At 32.2% G+C, this 17,918-nt stretch overlaps 1 protein-coding gene across 1 annotated transcript; it reads right to left on the reverse strand.

Moving 5' to 3' along the window:
* Window positions 1-2,226: 2,226 nt before the first annotated feature.
* Window positions 2,227-15,281, reverse strand: LOC107164056 (uncharacterized). Its single transcript, XM_015511739.2, has 2 exons — window positions 14,924-15,281; window positions 2,227-4,315 (listed from the first exon to the last, which is right to left on the reverse strand). The coding sequence occupies exons 1-2, from the start codon at window positions 14,981-14,983 to the stop codon at window positions 2,912-2,914; spliced, it is 1,464 nt and encodes a 487-aa protein (XP_015367225.2). The 5' UTR covers window positions 14,984-15,281; the 3' UTR covers window positions 2,227-2,911.
* Window positions 15,282-17,918: the final 2,637 nt, after the last annotated feature.

Consider the following 17,918-nt stretch of genomic DNA (forward strand, 5'->3'; position numbering starts at 1 on the left):
TTAGAAAACGATGGTTGCATAGAATAAGAAAAAATTAAGAAACCCTGGAAGTGACAGATTGAGAAAATGAATACAAACCGAAATGATTGCAGGAGAACGATGTCAGCCAAAATTCTTAAAAATGTATTGTAAAGCCAAATAAATATCAGGAGATCGTTAAGAACAACTTTAAACAATAATACAATTAACGTATTATAATAACATAAAACAAATATTTTCAAAAAATGTAATATTTTTTGAAATAATAAGCGGTTTACCTCAAATATATCACCCAGTATACGTGTATAAATTTAATAGTACCTAAGTCTATAAATTAGATTTCACATGACTAGTTATATTATGTACGACTACTGACGTCCGTTATCAAGATCTGCAGCGATAGAAGTCTCTTCACCGCCACCGTTACGTGTTATTTACGCGTCCGAAAAGGATACGATGACGACACGTGTGACCGCAATAGGCAATGGCTAACTCACGATAGCTCTGGTGATGGACACGTAGCGCTCGGCGAACAGTCTGTGAATATTAAAAACGTTATACTCACTAGCAGTTAACTGCATACATATTATTACCGGTCTGGCCCGAAATAGACCGTTGGAAGCGACGGGGCTGGCTGAATGCATCTGCAGGTATAATATACTATATACGTATACCATATACGTTGTATTCGTGGTATATTCCGTTACCACTACCGCGGTTGATGTCTTCTACAAGCATTTATTGTTACATTATTATAGGCGTCAGCGGCCATCAGCTAGCTTACGCCGATGATACACGACATACCTTCATTTTTATATAAGTACAATATATTTGTGTAATATTAACTATAAATCATAAAAAATAAAATAAAATATAAAATTATGCATAGGAAAACGTACGCCTTGCTCGAAAATTTGACTCGAATATAACGTACGGTATAATAGTATGTGTAAATAACGCAAACGTGAAAGATGGCGGTGACGACACACGACGACCAATATACTCTTTAAAATGGTGGTTTATACTTTATAGTACATACTATATAGTATATACTATAAATCCCATGATCCGTTATGCTATAAAATGACGCAAGACTATTTACAATTTTATTTTATTGGTAGGCATCGTTGTTGAAAATATTTTTTATTTTAAATAATTTGAAGTAATTAAAACATAAAATTGTATTGCGTCATAAATTAATATCTTATCGTAATAATTTTTCTTCACAATTTAATTTTGGAGTTTAAGTAACTTAAAATTTACGATTATTTAAAGTTGAAATGAACGGATTGGAACAAGGAATGAGTATACCTCATATAATGTTGGTATCCTGTTACATCGCTATTTTAAATTTGAAATACCTAAGTATCCTATAAGTTGGTTTAACTATTAAACAACGTATTTATTAAAAATTTAATTTTTATAGATTGTAACTGCGTATCGTATTTTTACCAAAATATTTATTTATAATTAATATTAGAGCAAATTTATTTATTATCGAATTTGTAGAGGAGAATATTATAAGCTAAAACAGTTTTTTTCACTTTTTTATTTTAAAATGAGTGTAATTAGTAGCTATTAAAATAAATGTATTTATTTTGAATTGATATGTATCTCCTTTAATACATTTTTGATTTTTACGCACTTAAAAACAGCAGTCAACACTATAGCTGTACAACTTACACGTACGTGTGCGACGTTATAATCGTTGTTGATTTGTATGGTTTTTTTTTTTTATCGTAATCGCCATAGGTACCTGGAGTCGTGTTCTTATAATTTAAGTTGACAGTAAGAGGTACTGGTCGTCGTAGTGGTCGTATATTTTTATTTCGATTGCGAATGTCCCGTCTGCGTTATATTGTATCTGTTGTACACTGAAGAATAAAAATTTACATTATAGCATCCCACAGTCTATTAGTATAGTCTATCAGTCTATCAGTATAGTCATAGACCACAGTCTATTTATAGTTTATATAATACAATATAGACTATAAGACCAATATTGCAAAAGGAAATTACTTTTCCCGACGTTAACATCGCTACTTTTAAAAACAATACCATTAAGTAGCACTAATGAGCACTATATATTTTGGTGCTATAACAGGTTAACGTCAATATATTTACACATAGAACACAGATCTAGGATAAGTAATATCACCGAAATATCTTATAGCATTGAAATTTTTAATTTTCGATATGGTTATTGTTAAATGCCTGTCAAGACCAAACGAAAAACAATAACACAAATATTAGGTATATATTATATTATTATATTCAACAATATATAATATGAAATCGGGTGATTTATATAATATAAATATATATATATATATATATATATATATATATATATATATATATATATGAATGTATATATAATACACATTTACATATATTTAAGTATTTTACAATAAATTCATAATATTATATAATTTATGTCATTACTACATATTTTATATTATAATATTACATACGTTTCGAATATAAATATATTTTTAATTCTGACATTAATAATAATAATATGAAATAATAAAACCGAATAACAAAAAAAACAAGGTAACGTAGTCAGTAACAAAATAAAAAATATATAGGTACATATATACGTAATAACTTAATATAATACTATTACCAATTAAGAAAAAATGCGGGCCAATCATCAAATTTTAATAAATTGTTTAGTTATTCAAATTAAATAAAAATTAACGTGGACCAGCGACTGCGATTTAATAATAGTTGGTGTAGGTATATATTCAGTTTTTGTTGTTGAAACAATAATAATATTATGTATTATGATGCTAAGTAAACGTAAATAAAATAAAAACAAATTTCGCTAATCGGCTAACAACATTCGTGACTATAACGGCGGTACGGCGATCATGATGATAATAATAATAATAATATAAACAATTCTTTAAAATTGTCGGCAGCAGAGTTATGTGTGCGGCGACGTGCCTAGTCGCGGAGCTGCGGCAGCGGCCGCGGCCGCAGCATATGGCGAATAGGCGACCGCGGGGAAGTATGGCGGCAGCAGGCCTGGGTGCGGCTGCATGGCCAGTGGCGATGACGGGTAACCGGATGGAAAACCGTACGGCGAGTGGTGTTTTCCGTTCGCGTACGGGTGATACCGACTGACTGTGGCAGACGGACTGAGCGGGGGCGTTGGATACGAGCGTTGCAACAGCGGCAGCGCAGCCGCCGGGTCAGAGGTGTGCGTGCGCAGATGTTGGAGCAGCTCATCGGACGTGCCGAACCGCTTGCCGCAATACGACGGCAGGTCAGCGCCCATCCACGAACACACGTACGGCAATTGGCTGGCGGCCGCGGCTAGTGCGGCTAGTTGGGCGTGCGCGTACGCCGCGGCCATCGTGTGGTGATGGTGGTGTTGCTGCTGCTGTTGGTGCTGCTGCTGTTGGTGTTGGTGGTGAGCGGCGGCAGCGGCAGCGGCCGCTACTGACACCGTCTTCGGACTAGCATCGCATTGCGTGCAACCGGAAGGGCACGTGGCCGTCGGCTGTTGTTTGCCGGCGGCCAAGTGAGCGGCCAGCTGACATCCAGCGCAGTACGGGTCACGACACGGTAGCGGTGGTGCCCCGGCACCAGGCCTGAAGTAGGAGCTCATCAGGGGCGAGCCCCCTAATGCTGCCATGTGGTGATGGTGGTGAGGATGCGCCGACAACTGTGGGTGGTGATGCGGTGACGGATAACCAGCGGCTGCCATTAGAGCGGCCACCGAAGTAGCCGAAGACGACGAGAGTTTGTTATGCGATTGTTCGCTGTGTTTTCTGCTTGCGGTCGCCGCATCTTCCGCTGTCGACTTGCGACTCGAAGCACTTTCTTTGCTGCTGCACCGGTCACCGCCTCCATTTGTGGCCACGGGTGTCGTTCTTCTTATGGTCGCGTCCAGGCTGATTGACGTGGAATTGGCAGTGGCAGCAGCTGTTGCGGCCGCAGCCGCAGCCACTTCAGCGGCCGGTCGCAACACGCACGATTCGTACGGTTTAAAACTGGACCGGGCCGTGGTGGTGACGGAGGTAATTGGGGCTGGCTGCAGGTGATGGTGGACAACCGATGTCCGGCCAGGCGGTGAACCACTATTCGAACACGACGACGACGACGATGATGATAACGACGGCGAACGCTTATCTCTACCACCATTGACACCGCCTCCATGATCGGAGGATGACGAAGATGACGAAGAAAGTGACGACGACGTCTTCTTATGATGCTTGCCGTTCTTGTCTGAGGTTGTCTTGCCGTTCTGAGGCGCCGGTGCATCAGATCCGATCTGACTGCATGTTTGTGCTAACAGCGCCAGTGGACTGTTTTTAGCGTCCAACTGTAATCATAAAATAATATAACGTAAGTGAAAATTATAATAGAATGATCTCTGACTTGGGATCGGGTCAAGATTTCGGACCGATAGGGATAAGAGTGTTATTATATAGTATTATTATATATTATGTTACCACCAATAATTTAAATAAAGTAATAACGTAAATGGCTAGGCACTAGCTGACAACTTAGCGATGTTTTAGAAACTAAATAATTTTTAACACATTTTATTACTACTATATGAATAGTAAACTACCTTAATGTCTGATGTCAATAGAGAGTAATTATAAATTTTTATAGCAACATATTTAAATCAGGTAAAAAATTTAATAATACAAGATAATTATTTAGTTCATCATTATAATAAATAATCTATTGCAATTTATATTGTTTATCTACTATTATGTATGGAAAATATATTCAATATACATCTTTTACAATAGGTAACTAATGTAAAACCATTGACTTAATAGAGTTGAAAAATGTACGTTTTGTTTTTACAGTTTATAGATCAATCAAGAAATCAATTTTACAACGAAAGGCCACTTCTAATTCATCATACAAATAGTTGATTAAACATTAGCTTTATATATATAATTCTACTGTACGTGTGAATGTCACTGAACTCTTCCTAAACGGCTAGAATTATTAGACATTTCTCAATAAAACGAATAAATTACATAATAATAAACTAAATTTATTATCAGTGTAAGATTATTACTTAGCATGTTTTAACTATTATATATCTATAATATGTATAAAAAAATACTGCAAGCATAATCATAAGTAACGAATTTAATATACAGTTTAAACTATATAAGAGGTAAGATTTTTAACCAGCTACGAAGTGTACGGGTTCAGCTAGTTTTATATAAATTTTGTCTAAAATGCACGGAATTATTGTCATTACCATTTCTAAATTGACTATTGCCTGAAAATAATGAACATTAACATTTTATTTCCTAGTCAAAAAATACTGTCGAATTTTATCAAAAATATATGTCATAACTATATGTCATTAATGCTAATTCCTTAAATTACGCATTTTCTGATAATATAATGTACAGTAAAAATTACTTATTGCACGTCAAAAAGACCACTTAGATTTGGGCGCCTTCCAAAAACGATACACTAGAATGTAACTAGATCATGGAGAATTTAGCTGGTACTTGACATGTAAACGCATACCTACCAAACGGTATATACTATACTTATATGGATATATTTTATGTCTATATTTGAAAATGATTCTTTATGTAGCTCTAGTTATAGTTTAATATTTTTAAATGCATGTTTACGCAAAATTGCTGATTTATATTGTTATAGCATATCATAATATTTTAGTAGTCGAAAAAATATTATAAAAGCAAGTTTCATGTTCAATTTTCAAATCCATAGAAAGTTAGTCATTTTTTTAGTTTCTTAAGCACGCGTTGTTGTAAAACCAATAAAATTTATTTGCTCTACATTCAACTAACACAGTACCTAACACAACATTATTATTCTATTGCAAGAAGTAATTTCATATTATATTATATTCTCAATGGATTTCCTTTTAAACTTTTTTAACGCTTTTTTTTATTATTATTTAGTACCTTTCAATGTTTAAATAATATCATATTACAGTACGTATTATTTGCTCCAGTGATACCCTCATCCTCTTCCCTTTGCCAATAAATATACAATCAATAAATATAGATTACTAAATATAATGTTAGGTACAAAATATTGTTCACGTATCCTAGTTTTCAATAACATCGTTATTCCTGTGGTCTAATATCGCTGGGAAATTTGACAATAAATCTCATAATATTATCATACCCGTGACGCGTTCTGTGTAACAATGTTATGTAATACAAATGATTGTACTTTGTGTTTTGTATTTATACGTATACAAATTCACGCGCGACAATAATCATCGTATGTGTACTGCACACGTATTATTGAAAAACGATTTTTTTTTTGTTATTCACTTCTCTTCCAAACCATAGTTTTAGTTTACAATTCAGTGACATGGTAATAATTTGCGTTACTGATAGATTTTTTTTTTTTTAATGCCCTGGGGCTTTATTATTTAAACGACCCAAAGGTCTTTATAAATATGTTTGACAATTACACATATTTTACATACTTGACATAAAATATATATATATATAAGTTACTGATAGATAAACATTTATTAACACATTTATTTATGTAATCATTAGTAAGTATATAATATGATCTACATTAAATGTTTAAATATAAGAAAGATTAAAAAACAGGAATTTCAAAATCCGAAGCCCCAAGTTATTTCAATAACAGGTTTTGAATTTTTGAATTTTGAAAATATGTATATAAATCTCAGACATAACCTATATAATTATTATGATTTATAAATTTTAAATTTTAAAATTTTCATTACATTGTATAAAATTATAACTAAATATTAACTAAAATTAGTTACTTTTAAAAAATATCTTAATAATAAGACTTATATATTATTTATTAATACCTAACATTTTTTATCAAACCAATATTTAATATTGATTGCATAATGTTATTATAAGCTAGGTACACAAATATTGCAAGGAATGAACTTTATGTAGAATTTAATATGAATATCATCGCAACCGCATATTTCAAACAAATTAAGGTTCTGCGAAGATACCCGGATAAACGTATCAAGTGTTTGTTCGCTTGCGGTGAATTGATCAATTTCCATAGATTTTTTCACACGCGCAATCGGGAATCCGTGAATCTTGCGCAGTGGCAAAAAACTGCATATATTATAATGATACTCGTATTAATTACCTACACAGCTTCTATGAGGTGAGATATATTTTTTAGATAGTTCGCGAGAAATAGAAAATAATAAATTAATAATAGGTATAAGATATAACGCAATTTACTATAGAATATCACATTATATAATATAATATGCATCATAAACGTAGAACGCGTATGTAGGTATGTCTTATTATAGTATACCAACATATTTATTTTTGAAAATTCTAAGTGTAGATTTCGAAGAGGTGTCTATAAATTAATATAACTTTTGGTTATTATTAAGAATTAGCAGGACTATGGTATGTAGTGTATACCTAATAGTAAAATATAGTCATCAATCAAATCAAATTATTTCCATATATTACATTTTTTTGTCAAAATCCCCAAAATAATGAGCCACGTTTTCTACATAGGTAATCATTCATAGATATATCTTTATTTTTGTATTTTATAATTATATTTTGCATGTAAAATATATATTTTCTTAATTTTTAATTTCTATATATTTATGTGGTTCATTTATACTATTTATTTTTATGTAAATACTAACTTCCAAATACTATACAGGGTGATTTTTTAAGCATGCTCGCCCCATTTTTATGCTTAAATTATGCATATATTCAAATTTTGATTTTTGGAATATTTAAGTGTAGTTAAAGGCGATATTTTTGAGTATTTAGATTTTTCACAACTTTTAAGGAGTATCCTGTAGCGATACCAACTTTGGTTTTTCAAATGACAACCTATATATTTTAAAGCAAAATGTGATTCAGATAATTTTTCTGAAAATTTTGACATATTGCAATCAAAATTCGAACGAAAACTTCCAGAGTTATTCTACTTGAAATACTAAGGAATAAGGATAAAAGTCTAATACTTAAATGCCTACGTTGTAAATGGATACACGTACATATTTCGCATTTGTGCTATTGTACACTATTGTTCGGTATTTTATTATAAGTAGGTATACCTATGCTATACAAATATTAACGTTGCCTATAAGGTATAGGTAACATGGATAAAATAAAAAGGATATTATTTTATTCATATTTTCTTTTCTTTTGAAAATTGTCAGATGCAATATTTGGCCATTTAGTAATAAGTAGTGATTATTAACAAATATTTTATTTTTATATTGTATACCGAATTATAATTATCGTATCCATTTACAACGTAGGCATTTAAGTATTAGACTTTTATCCTTATTCCTTAGTATTTCAAGTAGAATAACTCTGGAAGTTTTCGTTCGAATTTTGATTGCAATATGTCAAAATTTTCAGAAAAATTATCTGAATCACATTTTGCTTTAAAACATATAGGTTGTCATTTGAAAAACCAAAGTTGGTATCGCTACAGGATACTCCTTAAAAGTTGTGAAAAATCTAAGTACTCAAAAATATCACCTTTAACTACACTTAAATATTCCAAAAATCAAAATTTGAATATATGCATAATTTAAGCATCAAAATGGGGCGAGCATGCTTAAAAAATCACCCTGTATATCTAACATGCCGCGTCGCGAACAGTACTTACGGTCTAAACGGTCTCGTCAGTCATCATACAGTCACGGAACGCTTAGATTAAAAATATTTATTTAACCGGGCAGAATTAACTAATCCATTTTTGTACTTGTATATTTTTTCGAGCGGGATTTTCAAAGACCTTATTAGTTATTTTTATCTGTTCATTTCAGTAAGAGCTTACAATCTCCCGTAGTTGTACCATCATGATTGTAATTTTGCGAGTTGAAAAACTATTAAAGATCAGTACGTATAGGGAAGTAACTGAGTCTTTTATGTTAAATAAAAAAAGGTCAGATCATTGATTTTCATCAGACCGAATGAATGATACTTATAAATAATAATTAACCGATTATTTAATTAAAATCTGACTAGACAAGATAGGCACATGATCATATTATGTGAGTCCGTTTTTTAATTTAATGTTAATGTCGGTATTATGAGTACCACCACATACAATATTTACATTTGTTTGTGTACCGTATGCATAATACTCGTAAAAACCCATTTATGAAGGTAGGATAGGTAGGTATTATACTAAATGATACATTGATACTGCATGAGAACTAATAGAAATGTGCAAATAATTCATTATATAAAATTTTTAATTTATTCTAAGAGGTTCAGTGGAGGAATAGTTTGGGAAACGCTGCTGTAGGAAAAAGTGCGTTTAGTAAAACTACTTTTTCACAAAAGAAAACATTCCTAGTGACTGTGGGAATTTCGCCTTCTTAACCCTCCTCCTCTGTGTGTGCAACTGGCTAGCAATAATATTATACGAAAATATGGTCTGTGGAAGAAAGCGCCAGTGAGGGGAGGTAAAAAGATAAACATTGTGATATCAATATTATCATAGTTAGTACCTATACCACCAATACCACCACGTCTTTTGGTACGAATTATGCATTCCGATATATTTTATCGTTGCCATAATATAATATCATAACCTGTAATCGATTCAGAGATTAACAGAAAAGGGGATCACAAATCATTTAGTAAAGAAAAAATTTCAAAATTTATATACATATATCGATATCGTAGAAGACTCAAATCGAGGGTATATAGGATGCTTAAGATGCTTTAAATTATAATATTGTACTATCTCGATTACTTTGAAATAAAGAGCCTATATAAGAAGAAAGTGGCCAACTAGTTTAAGTGGACTGATTGGCCATTTGATGTGAATGATTGTTTGCAATCCATCAGTGTCACTGAACAATAAGAACAATAATACTATCATTATTGTACATCATATACATTGTATTGCTTCAATAGCCGTTGTACATTTAATTAATAATAATATTAAACAATATTTTTCTATGATAATAATTATGTAATGATCAATTAGTATGATTTAATATGATACGATGTGATAAAAATGTATTTGATTTTGATATAAGCTCAATGTGTACCGTAAATGATCAACCCCTATAGAATCCTGATAAAAATCGTTGTCCACTCTCTTCTTATATAGCCTTTCTCTACTTTGAGATACTAATACTTAGTGCATACGACTTCACCATGACGTTATAACCAACAAACGCAGACAGCGAGAACGTAGAGAATTCTGTCGATCGGTTGTCACTCTATAGGACAGATGTATTTCGGTGAATGATCTTTATTTGCGTCGTGGAACGTCATACTAGACGGCAAATGCTTCGAATACTTTATCTGCGCAATGTTGTCCGGTGGCGGCGTCACGAACGAGTTGAATATACACGGGCATTTGTAGTCCGTTGCTGGCGATTTTTCCATTAATTTTGGTGTACGCGCGTTAAATAGTTTCTGTGAAAATATTCGCTCGGAATAGTAGACGAAAATAGCCGTACGATAAAACGATTATCGGAATTCAGATTGAAACGACCACGCGTATATAATAATATATTTTAAAAAAAGATAACGATCAGTGACTGTCTTTGCTCGAATATTTCAGTTGTAAGTATAGTAATTTTTTGGCGGCAGCGCGTTTATGTATTATTGCTGTCGTATACCACATAATTATTATGTTGTAATAAAAGTATCAAACGCACGTCGACCAAATCGTCGATCCATATAGGAGGTTAGGTTAACTTTTGACCTTTTTCCTTGAGCCGATCTACCATACAGTCAATACAGATGAGAACCGCTATAAATGTCACTTCCCCAAATTATACTACATCATATTAAATATTAGGTATACTAAATCATTATACTTCACTAGTATTATATTAAATTAAAGAATAAAGCAAAACTTCAATTTTGATATCAAAAAAAACAAATCATGATCGTGTTCGACAAAATAATAAACATATTATAAGTTATCCTAGTCATTGTTATTTACTAAAATATGTTATAATAATATTATGTATTTCATTTAGTATATTAGGCTATTTTTATAGAATTAACACTATTAAGTCAAAAATGCTTCTTAAAATACATAATACACCATAAGTATCTACAACTTACTATATTTTATTTTATTCAAAACATTAAAAACGTAATCGTATAGTAGTCTTGTATTTTTTTTTTTTTTTAGATTATACAGTTAAAATCCAATCTGTGATTTGGTTTTATTTTTGCGAATTCCCATTTCAAGTTAATACAATTACTATGAAAAAAACCTATAATAAGTATATCATGCATATTATATTTAAATTATAAATCTTTCTATCTACAATAGTAATCGAACGTTAAGTAATTGGTTTTCTATATGCACAATGTACTCGGTATTTTTCTGTGTATAGGTTAACAGCTTAATGTTTTAACTCGCGGGCATTTATTTAGTTTATTTTTGCTTGTGTATAATACAATATTTATGTGAGTGTGTACGCCTAACGTTATAAATATGCAGACCGACAATGTCTTACGATGCTCGGTTGTGCATAATAAACATGCTCGTGTCGAGTGATGTGCAATAAATTAGCGCACGTCCGGTTAATATAATACATAATATTATGATATCGACAAATTATAACGTTATATGCATCCCGTTTCGAGGATTACTGTATAGTGTATATCTCGTCCGTCTCGAACGAGCGGTCATCGCGGGGTTCCGGTGGGGTCGTAGGTATATTATATATTATAATGATGAAACAAATAAATACACGTCGTAAATAATATTTTATCGGCACTATAATATATTATATGTACTCGGGTGAACGTTTTACTCGCCATCGTATAAATACATTATTATAAAAATGTGTACCTCTGCACTCCTGGCACGGGATATTAACGAATAAAAGTCGGGCTAATATATTTTGTATATTATAATTAAATGTGTAAAACATAAAATAATAACGCACCGAAAACTAGTTATCTGGTCTGCGCAATATAAGTAATATCGTAGATTTTGCGGTTATAAATCCCGTGCAGACGTGTCGGAATAGATATTTTAAAGACCCACTCCCAATTGACATTACTGAGCGAGCGACTTCTTCAATCGCGGAGCATAACATGGTGAAATCATTGTACAGACATTAGACATGCATCATCGTCCATAAACATCACGGGTCTATAGTAATAACTTATAATAATAAAATGCAGTTGGTTATAAGTCTACAGTGGTTTAAAAAAAAATTAAAAACCGTAAACGTTTGGATGTATGTGATGTACATAATATTTTGTTATAATTATCACTTGGTGAGGTACAGTGGCGTGGCAAAGAGTAATCTCAGAGGCAACTGCCTCTGGGATTTTTCAAATATTGGGTGGTGGGTATCAAGGATTGTACTTATTTACATGCAAATACATGTGGGGTGGGTCTTCTATAAGGGGGGTTGCCTCTGGAATATTTTTAGTTCACCACGCCACTGGTGAGGTATATATACTGCCTCAGGACAACGTCAGTTCTCACCTTTTAGCCACACAAATCGTTAATATTATATTCTTACCTAGTTTACATATTTTTTTTCGAACCATATACTATCCGTAAAAATTAAATGATGACAAATATAGGTACTCGAATCTATAATACTTTAAACCAAAAGGAAACAAACCAAACACGCGTGACTCTATCTATGTTTTTAATTTACAAGCTGAAAACGATTGTTCCAGTAAAAACAAGATCGATGAGATAATAAGATTAAGTATTCACTAGTTTCATTTTAATCTCGGTCTCTATAACTAGTACATGATAATGTAGTATCATCAGTTCTCGTTTTCTACCACCACGCACGTCCTTCTTAACGGAAAGAAGAGTATCTACACACATAGTATTACAATCACCACTGATCAAAATATTTTAAATATTTTACCTACAAGTATACAATATCTACCAATACATATTATATTCGATGCCATTGAAGCAATTTTATCCACGATCCAGTCACGGGAAACTTGTCATTACAAGCTACATAAATTGCAGGCCGTCAGAATTATTATTATACATAGGTACTATTATCGTGTAATATTCAACACAATTTTTTGGTTTGGCAGCTATAGTAATAAATTATAATATAGGGTGGGAGGAGTACAAACTTCTTATTCCTGATCGTTTTCTCCTCAAATTTCCTCTCGACCATTTTTCCGTCGATCGTCAGACTTTTCCGCCACCCGTCGACACGTCAAAATCCTATAACAAGCCTATAGTGCACGCAGGCGCATGTGTAGACATCAAAAACGACGACGACAAGCACTTTAGTGACGGGTGGGTGGAAAACCATTAACAACCGACGACAGGGGTGGTGAAAAAAAATGCACTCCCCTCCGTGTGTCATTATCGAACATACATACGCGCTCCCGGGCCGTGCTGTAATCGATTTGCCGCAGGCGCTCAAATATACCATTTCTCGCATCGGTGATATAATATTATATCAGGAGAAGTCGTGTGTCGTTTGACGATGTAGATGTATAAAATATCATTATCAGGACGTATACGATTTAATGTAGTATGTTAAAATATATTATATAAATGTTTATAGTAATATAAAGTCAAAATCGCGAGTTAGATTTTAAATTATATTTTATTTTATTTCACGCTACTGGTGTACGCGCCATGTTAGTCATATTATTATAATATTGTGATTTTTATGTTACAAGTCAAATCAATACTGCACGCGAGGCTTTAGAAATAAATCAAGTGTCGAGTAAATATAGATAGCTTCACCGCGGTATTCTCCCCCGCCCATCCTTGCACGAAAACTCAACGCGTATTGTTATTATTATCGTCGCCGTGTCCGAAGGGGGTTAACGTCCTCTTCCTTTTCTTTTTATGACTTTCCGATAAAGCTATTTGGATAGTCGATCGCTTTACATATTGTATAAAGTAGAGTTATGCTTAGAGATTCGTCGCTTTAAATAAAAACATTATCTTGGCGTTGTATAATTCGCATTTGTAATATTGTCGAAAAATAAAGAAAGTTGTCAGTTTCTATCGAAACGAGATCCTAACTTAACCTCGTGTCCTCGTTGATCACAATTTCGAAGGTTTTGATGACTTGTCGAACATACTATAGCGCAGACTATAATATTAGCACCTATTGTCATTGATTAAAAATACCCGTGTCAATGCTATTACCACCAACGCGAATTCTGACACAAAATTTCGTTTTAGATTAATTCAGTCATGTACCTACGTGGATTCTTGCGATTGGAGTTAGACAGGATAAAAATATTTATTTACTATAAAACTATTTTATTTATCATTATACATATTTGCAAAGTTTACTTTAATTTTATATTTATATTTTTTTTGTTCATTACACAACAGATCAGTACCCGTCTGTAGCCACTATACAAATTAAATAAATCGTTAAGTTTAGCCCTAAAATCAATAAAAATAACTTAGAGTCTCGAAGTATTATTTTAGAGACGAGTATAGGTATTTAATTTTTTAACTAGGTACGTCATGCATGATTTAATCGTGTTTATTTTATATATTTCTGAAGTTAATAAGTCTTAAAATTTTAAACTAATTAAATACTGCTGAGTAAATATAGGTAGGTACATTGAAGTTTGACAACATTTCAAGTTAATAATTTTTATAATTTAAACAGTACGTGCGTACGACAAATTTTCGTAGCTGAATTATTATTAACAAATGCATTGTTCAACATATTTAAATTCGATTTTAATCAAAATATACTTTTAGGTACTTAATGATTTTTTTAAAAATCAAAATTGGTAGTTAAACCGATTTATACCTACATCATATTCCACTCTGTGGATTATAATTAAGTGTTATACTTATAGGTCCGGACCGAGATTATTTTAATTTTATTAAAATTAAAATTAATTGAAAATCATTATTAAAAAAAAAAAAAATTTAATACTTAGATTTTGAAGAGCATAAGTGGATAATAACAACAAAAATAATAGGTAGAACGAGGTTTTAATGTTACACTTACCGACGGTAAAGGAGTTAAATAATCCGGTCTCAAATATTGGTTTTCGTTACTCATGATCATGGTTCACACTGCACATGCACACTCGAGTGTATGAAACACCGGACGAATTAATAATATTTATAAAAAAAAATTTTCTTTTAACAATTTTTGTAAAAATAATGATCAATACAAAATCCAAAACGAATTTATTAATGACGGGCGCACAGACACACTATAGAGCGTACAATAATAATAATAATAATAATAATAAATAAGACGGTCGAGGCAAGACGACGGAGACGTATGCAAACAGTTGCACGGACGGACGTCAAACGGTAACGGTCTTCGGTGTAGCACTACTGGTTAGGCCGGTGTAGCTTGAGTGCGGAGGCGAGCTAACGATGCGCCAACGTTGTTCTCACTTCTCAAAGCGATCGCCGGACGGTGGCTCCGTCTACCGGCGGCAAGGGCGCGCGCACAACAAATCATTTTGCAGAACGGTCGAGCGCGATTTCAACACTACCGCTAAGCGCATAAAACGCGGTTGTGTCAAAATCTTATGGCGTTTATATGAGGGTCATAGGCGAATCTACAGGGTGTGCCTGGTGTGCCAGTGCACACCCTGCGACTCTTAAAAACCTGTGAAGAGCCCATTATACTCATTTCAGTTACAATGGTATTGAGTAATGAGTCTAAACATTAAACAATTTGTTTTTAATTTTAATACATTCTTATGGGTACAAATATTGCCAATAAATATTATAGTGATAAAAATAGTTGATAAATGATCAGCAATATTTTCAAGAAAAGAAAAAAACATGCCTGTTTATTTATAGCACGGCTATAGTCGTAATTTATAGCCATAATCATAGTTGTTTTATGTAATTTAATTTTACCAGTAATTATCATTTTTATAGTTATTGACAAAATGAAAAATACTTTATTTCGTATTTCGTATTAACATTTAACATAGAAGTATTAAGTATAATATCATGTCACCTATTACTAGATACCAGTTATATTATATATTTCATACAATTCTTTGTTATTAATAATAATAAAAATAAGATGTTATATTAAACTTCCAAGAATTTTAAACATAATTGATTAACAATTTGATTGTTAGTTGTATGTCCAAAAATAATAATTGAGTAACATATATTGAACTTTGCAATAGTGATGGTTTATTAAATTGAAACATTACATGTGTATTTTACAACATGAAAAATAGCATATAAACTAGGTAATAAAAATTAATCTTAATAATATTATTTAATATTATTAGATACCTAATGTTATTTCAAATGGGAAACATATTCTAAACGTGTGATAACTGAGAGGTATTTTGAACTTCAGAGGGTCTTTTTGAGGTGAAGGCACACTCTGCTATGAATTCCTAGATTCGCCTATGATGAGGGTGGGTTGTGTACTCGTGTATAGGTAAACTATATTATGATGGGCGTGCGAGTGAAAGTCGAGAAAATCGCGAAATTGACGTAATACTTAAGCCACGCATTCATATAATCTATTACTCATATACCCTAAGTCCGTAACACTATAAATACAAGCGTTTTGCTGGTTCGTTGAAATACCATGATATGGTTAATATATGTATTCTAATTCATCCCGATTTGAGGGATTATACAACCTTAAGGTTTTGGTGAATACATCAAGATAAAAAAAAAATAACATAAATGGGTACTATGGTAAGACGTCAAAATGTATTATAGTTTAATCGCAATTAGATTATGATTTAATGTAGAAATAATATAGTAACACGAGTCTAACTTTTATCATACCAGTAAGACAGTAATTAATATGGTTATAGCTTAGGTATTTAAAAATTTTAAACAGAGAACGCCTGCGTCGATTTTATAACACATTTACTAGGTATGTGTACACTTACAACACTGAGAGTGGAAAGTTTAAATGAGGAATGTGAGTATAACACATTTATATATAGGTACAGAGAAAAAATATAATTGCGGTTATCTACATAATTAAAATGTAATTTAAAAGGTACAGTGCTATAATAGAATACTTAAAACCTAACCATATTAAAATGATTTCTGAAACGAGTAGTATTGGAACGGAGGGGAGGGGTGGATAACGGTGATACAGAGTCCCTATTAAAAAAAAAACATTTTATCTTGTCCCTTATACTTATTAAAATCTATAACTAATATGTCATCTGTATATTATTATATCTCTTCAAGTAAAAGTACAACTTTTCTTACAGTTTTGAATCAACCTTCTAATTGTTTTCCAATTCAAGCATTTAGAAGTGTAAATAGCAGCCCTTAATTCATTGTAATTAATACTTAGGTATTATTGGTTTTATAACAAATTGCATCATACGTAGTGGAAATTTGGAACCCATGACTTGCAAGCCACGCGTCACTGTCTCTCAAACTGTTTAACATGTAAAACATTTCCCCATGTAATCTTAAAAATAGGTGCTAAAATAAATATTCATTATTCTTAAAAACCTGTATTCGATGTAACACCCAAATGTCCTGATGGAAATAAAAGTCTATAATACATTTTTATCTGACATTAAAATTAAATTTCTGGTGCATATAATTAACTATACAGTTACTTAAAGAATTTATTGCCCTGATTTTACTTTCTTTCATTGAATAAATAACGTTTGAAAATTTTACGATGATATCTTGCAATTAAATTATTTTGTGCAGAATATCTGTATATTACACGACTAAAATAAAACATGCAAGGTCTTATAGAGTAACAATAATTAATAAATTATATTATAGCGACAAGCGAAATAAATGGTGTGGTGGGTGTCGGTTTGGCAGTACAGCACAAGTACATCTATCTGAGCTTAACAATATTTTAACATATTATAGTGATATTTGAAGAACTTATAACTTATGTAGGGTTAACCTGACGTGTTTCTTTATAAGGCGACTCGACGGTAGCGTAATTGAACAACTATAGTCGCTTCTATTTTCTACATCGTTATATTATTGTTGCGCGCTAATAATTTTAAAATCAA

Source organism: Diuraphis noxia, unplaced genomic scaffold, assembly GCF_037042655.1.
Source record: "Diuraphis noxia isolate RWA-SAM2 unplaced genomic scaffold, SU_Dnox_SAM2 contig0002, whole genome shotgun sequence".
Taxonomy (NCBI): domain Eukaryota; kingdom Metazoa; phylum Arthropoda; class Insecta; order Hemiptera; family Aphididae; genus Diuraphis; species Diuraphis noxia.

Coding starts and splice junctions, on each gene's coding strand:
- LOC107164056 (XM_015511739.2), bottom strand. CDS start 14,983: ATGATCATGAGTAACGAAAACCAATATTTGAGACCGGATTATTTAACT. Junction 4,316..14,923: donor ATTTAACTCCTTTACCGTCG/GTAAGTGTAACA, acceptor TTATGATTACAG/TTGGACGCTAAAAACAGTCC.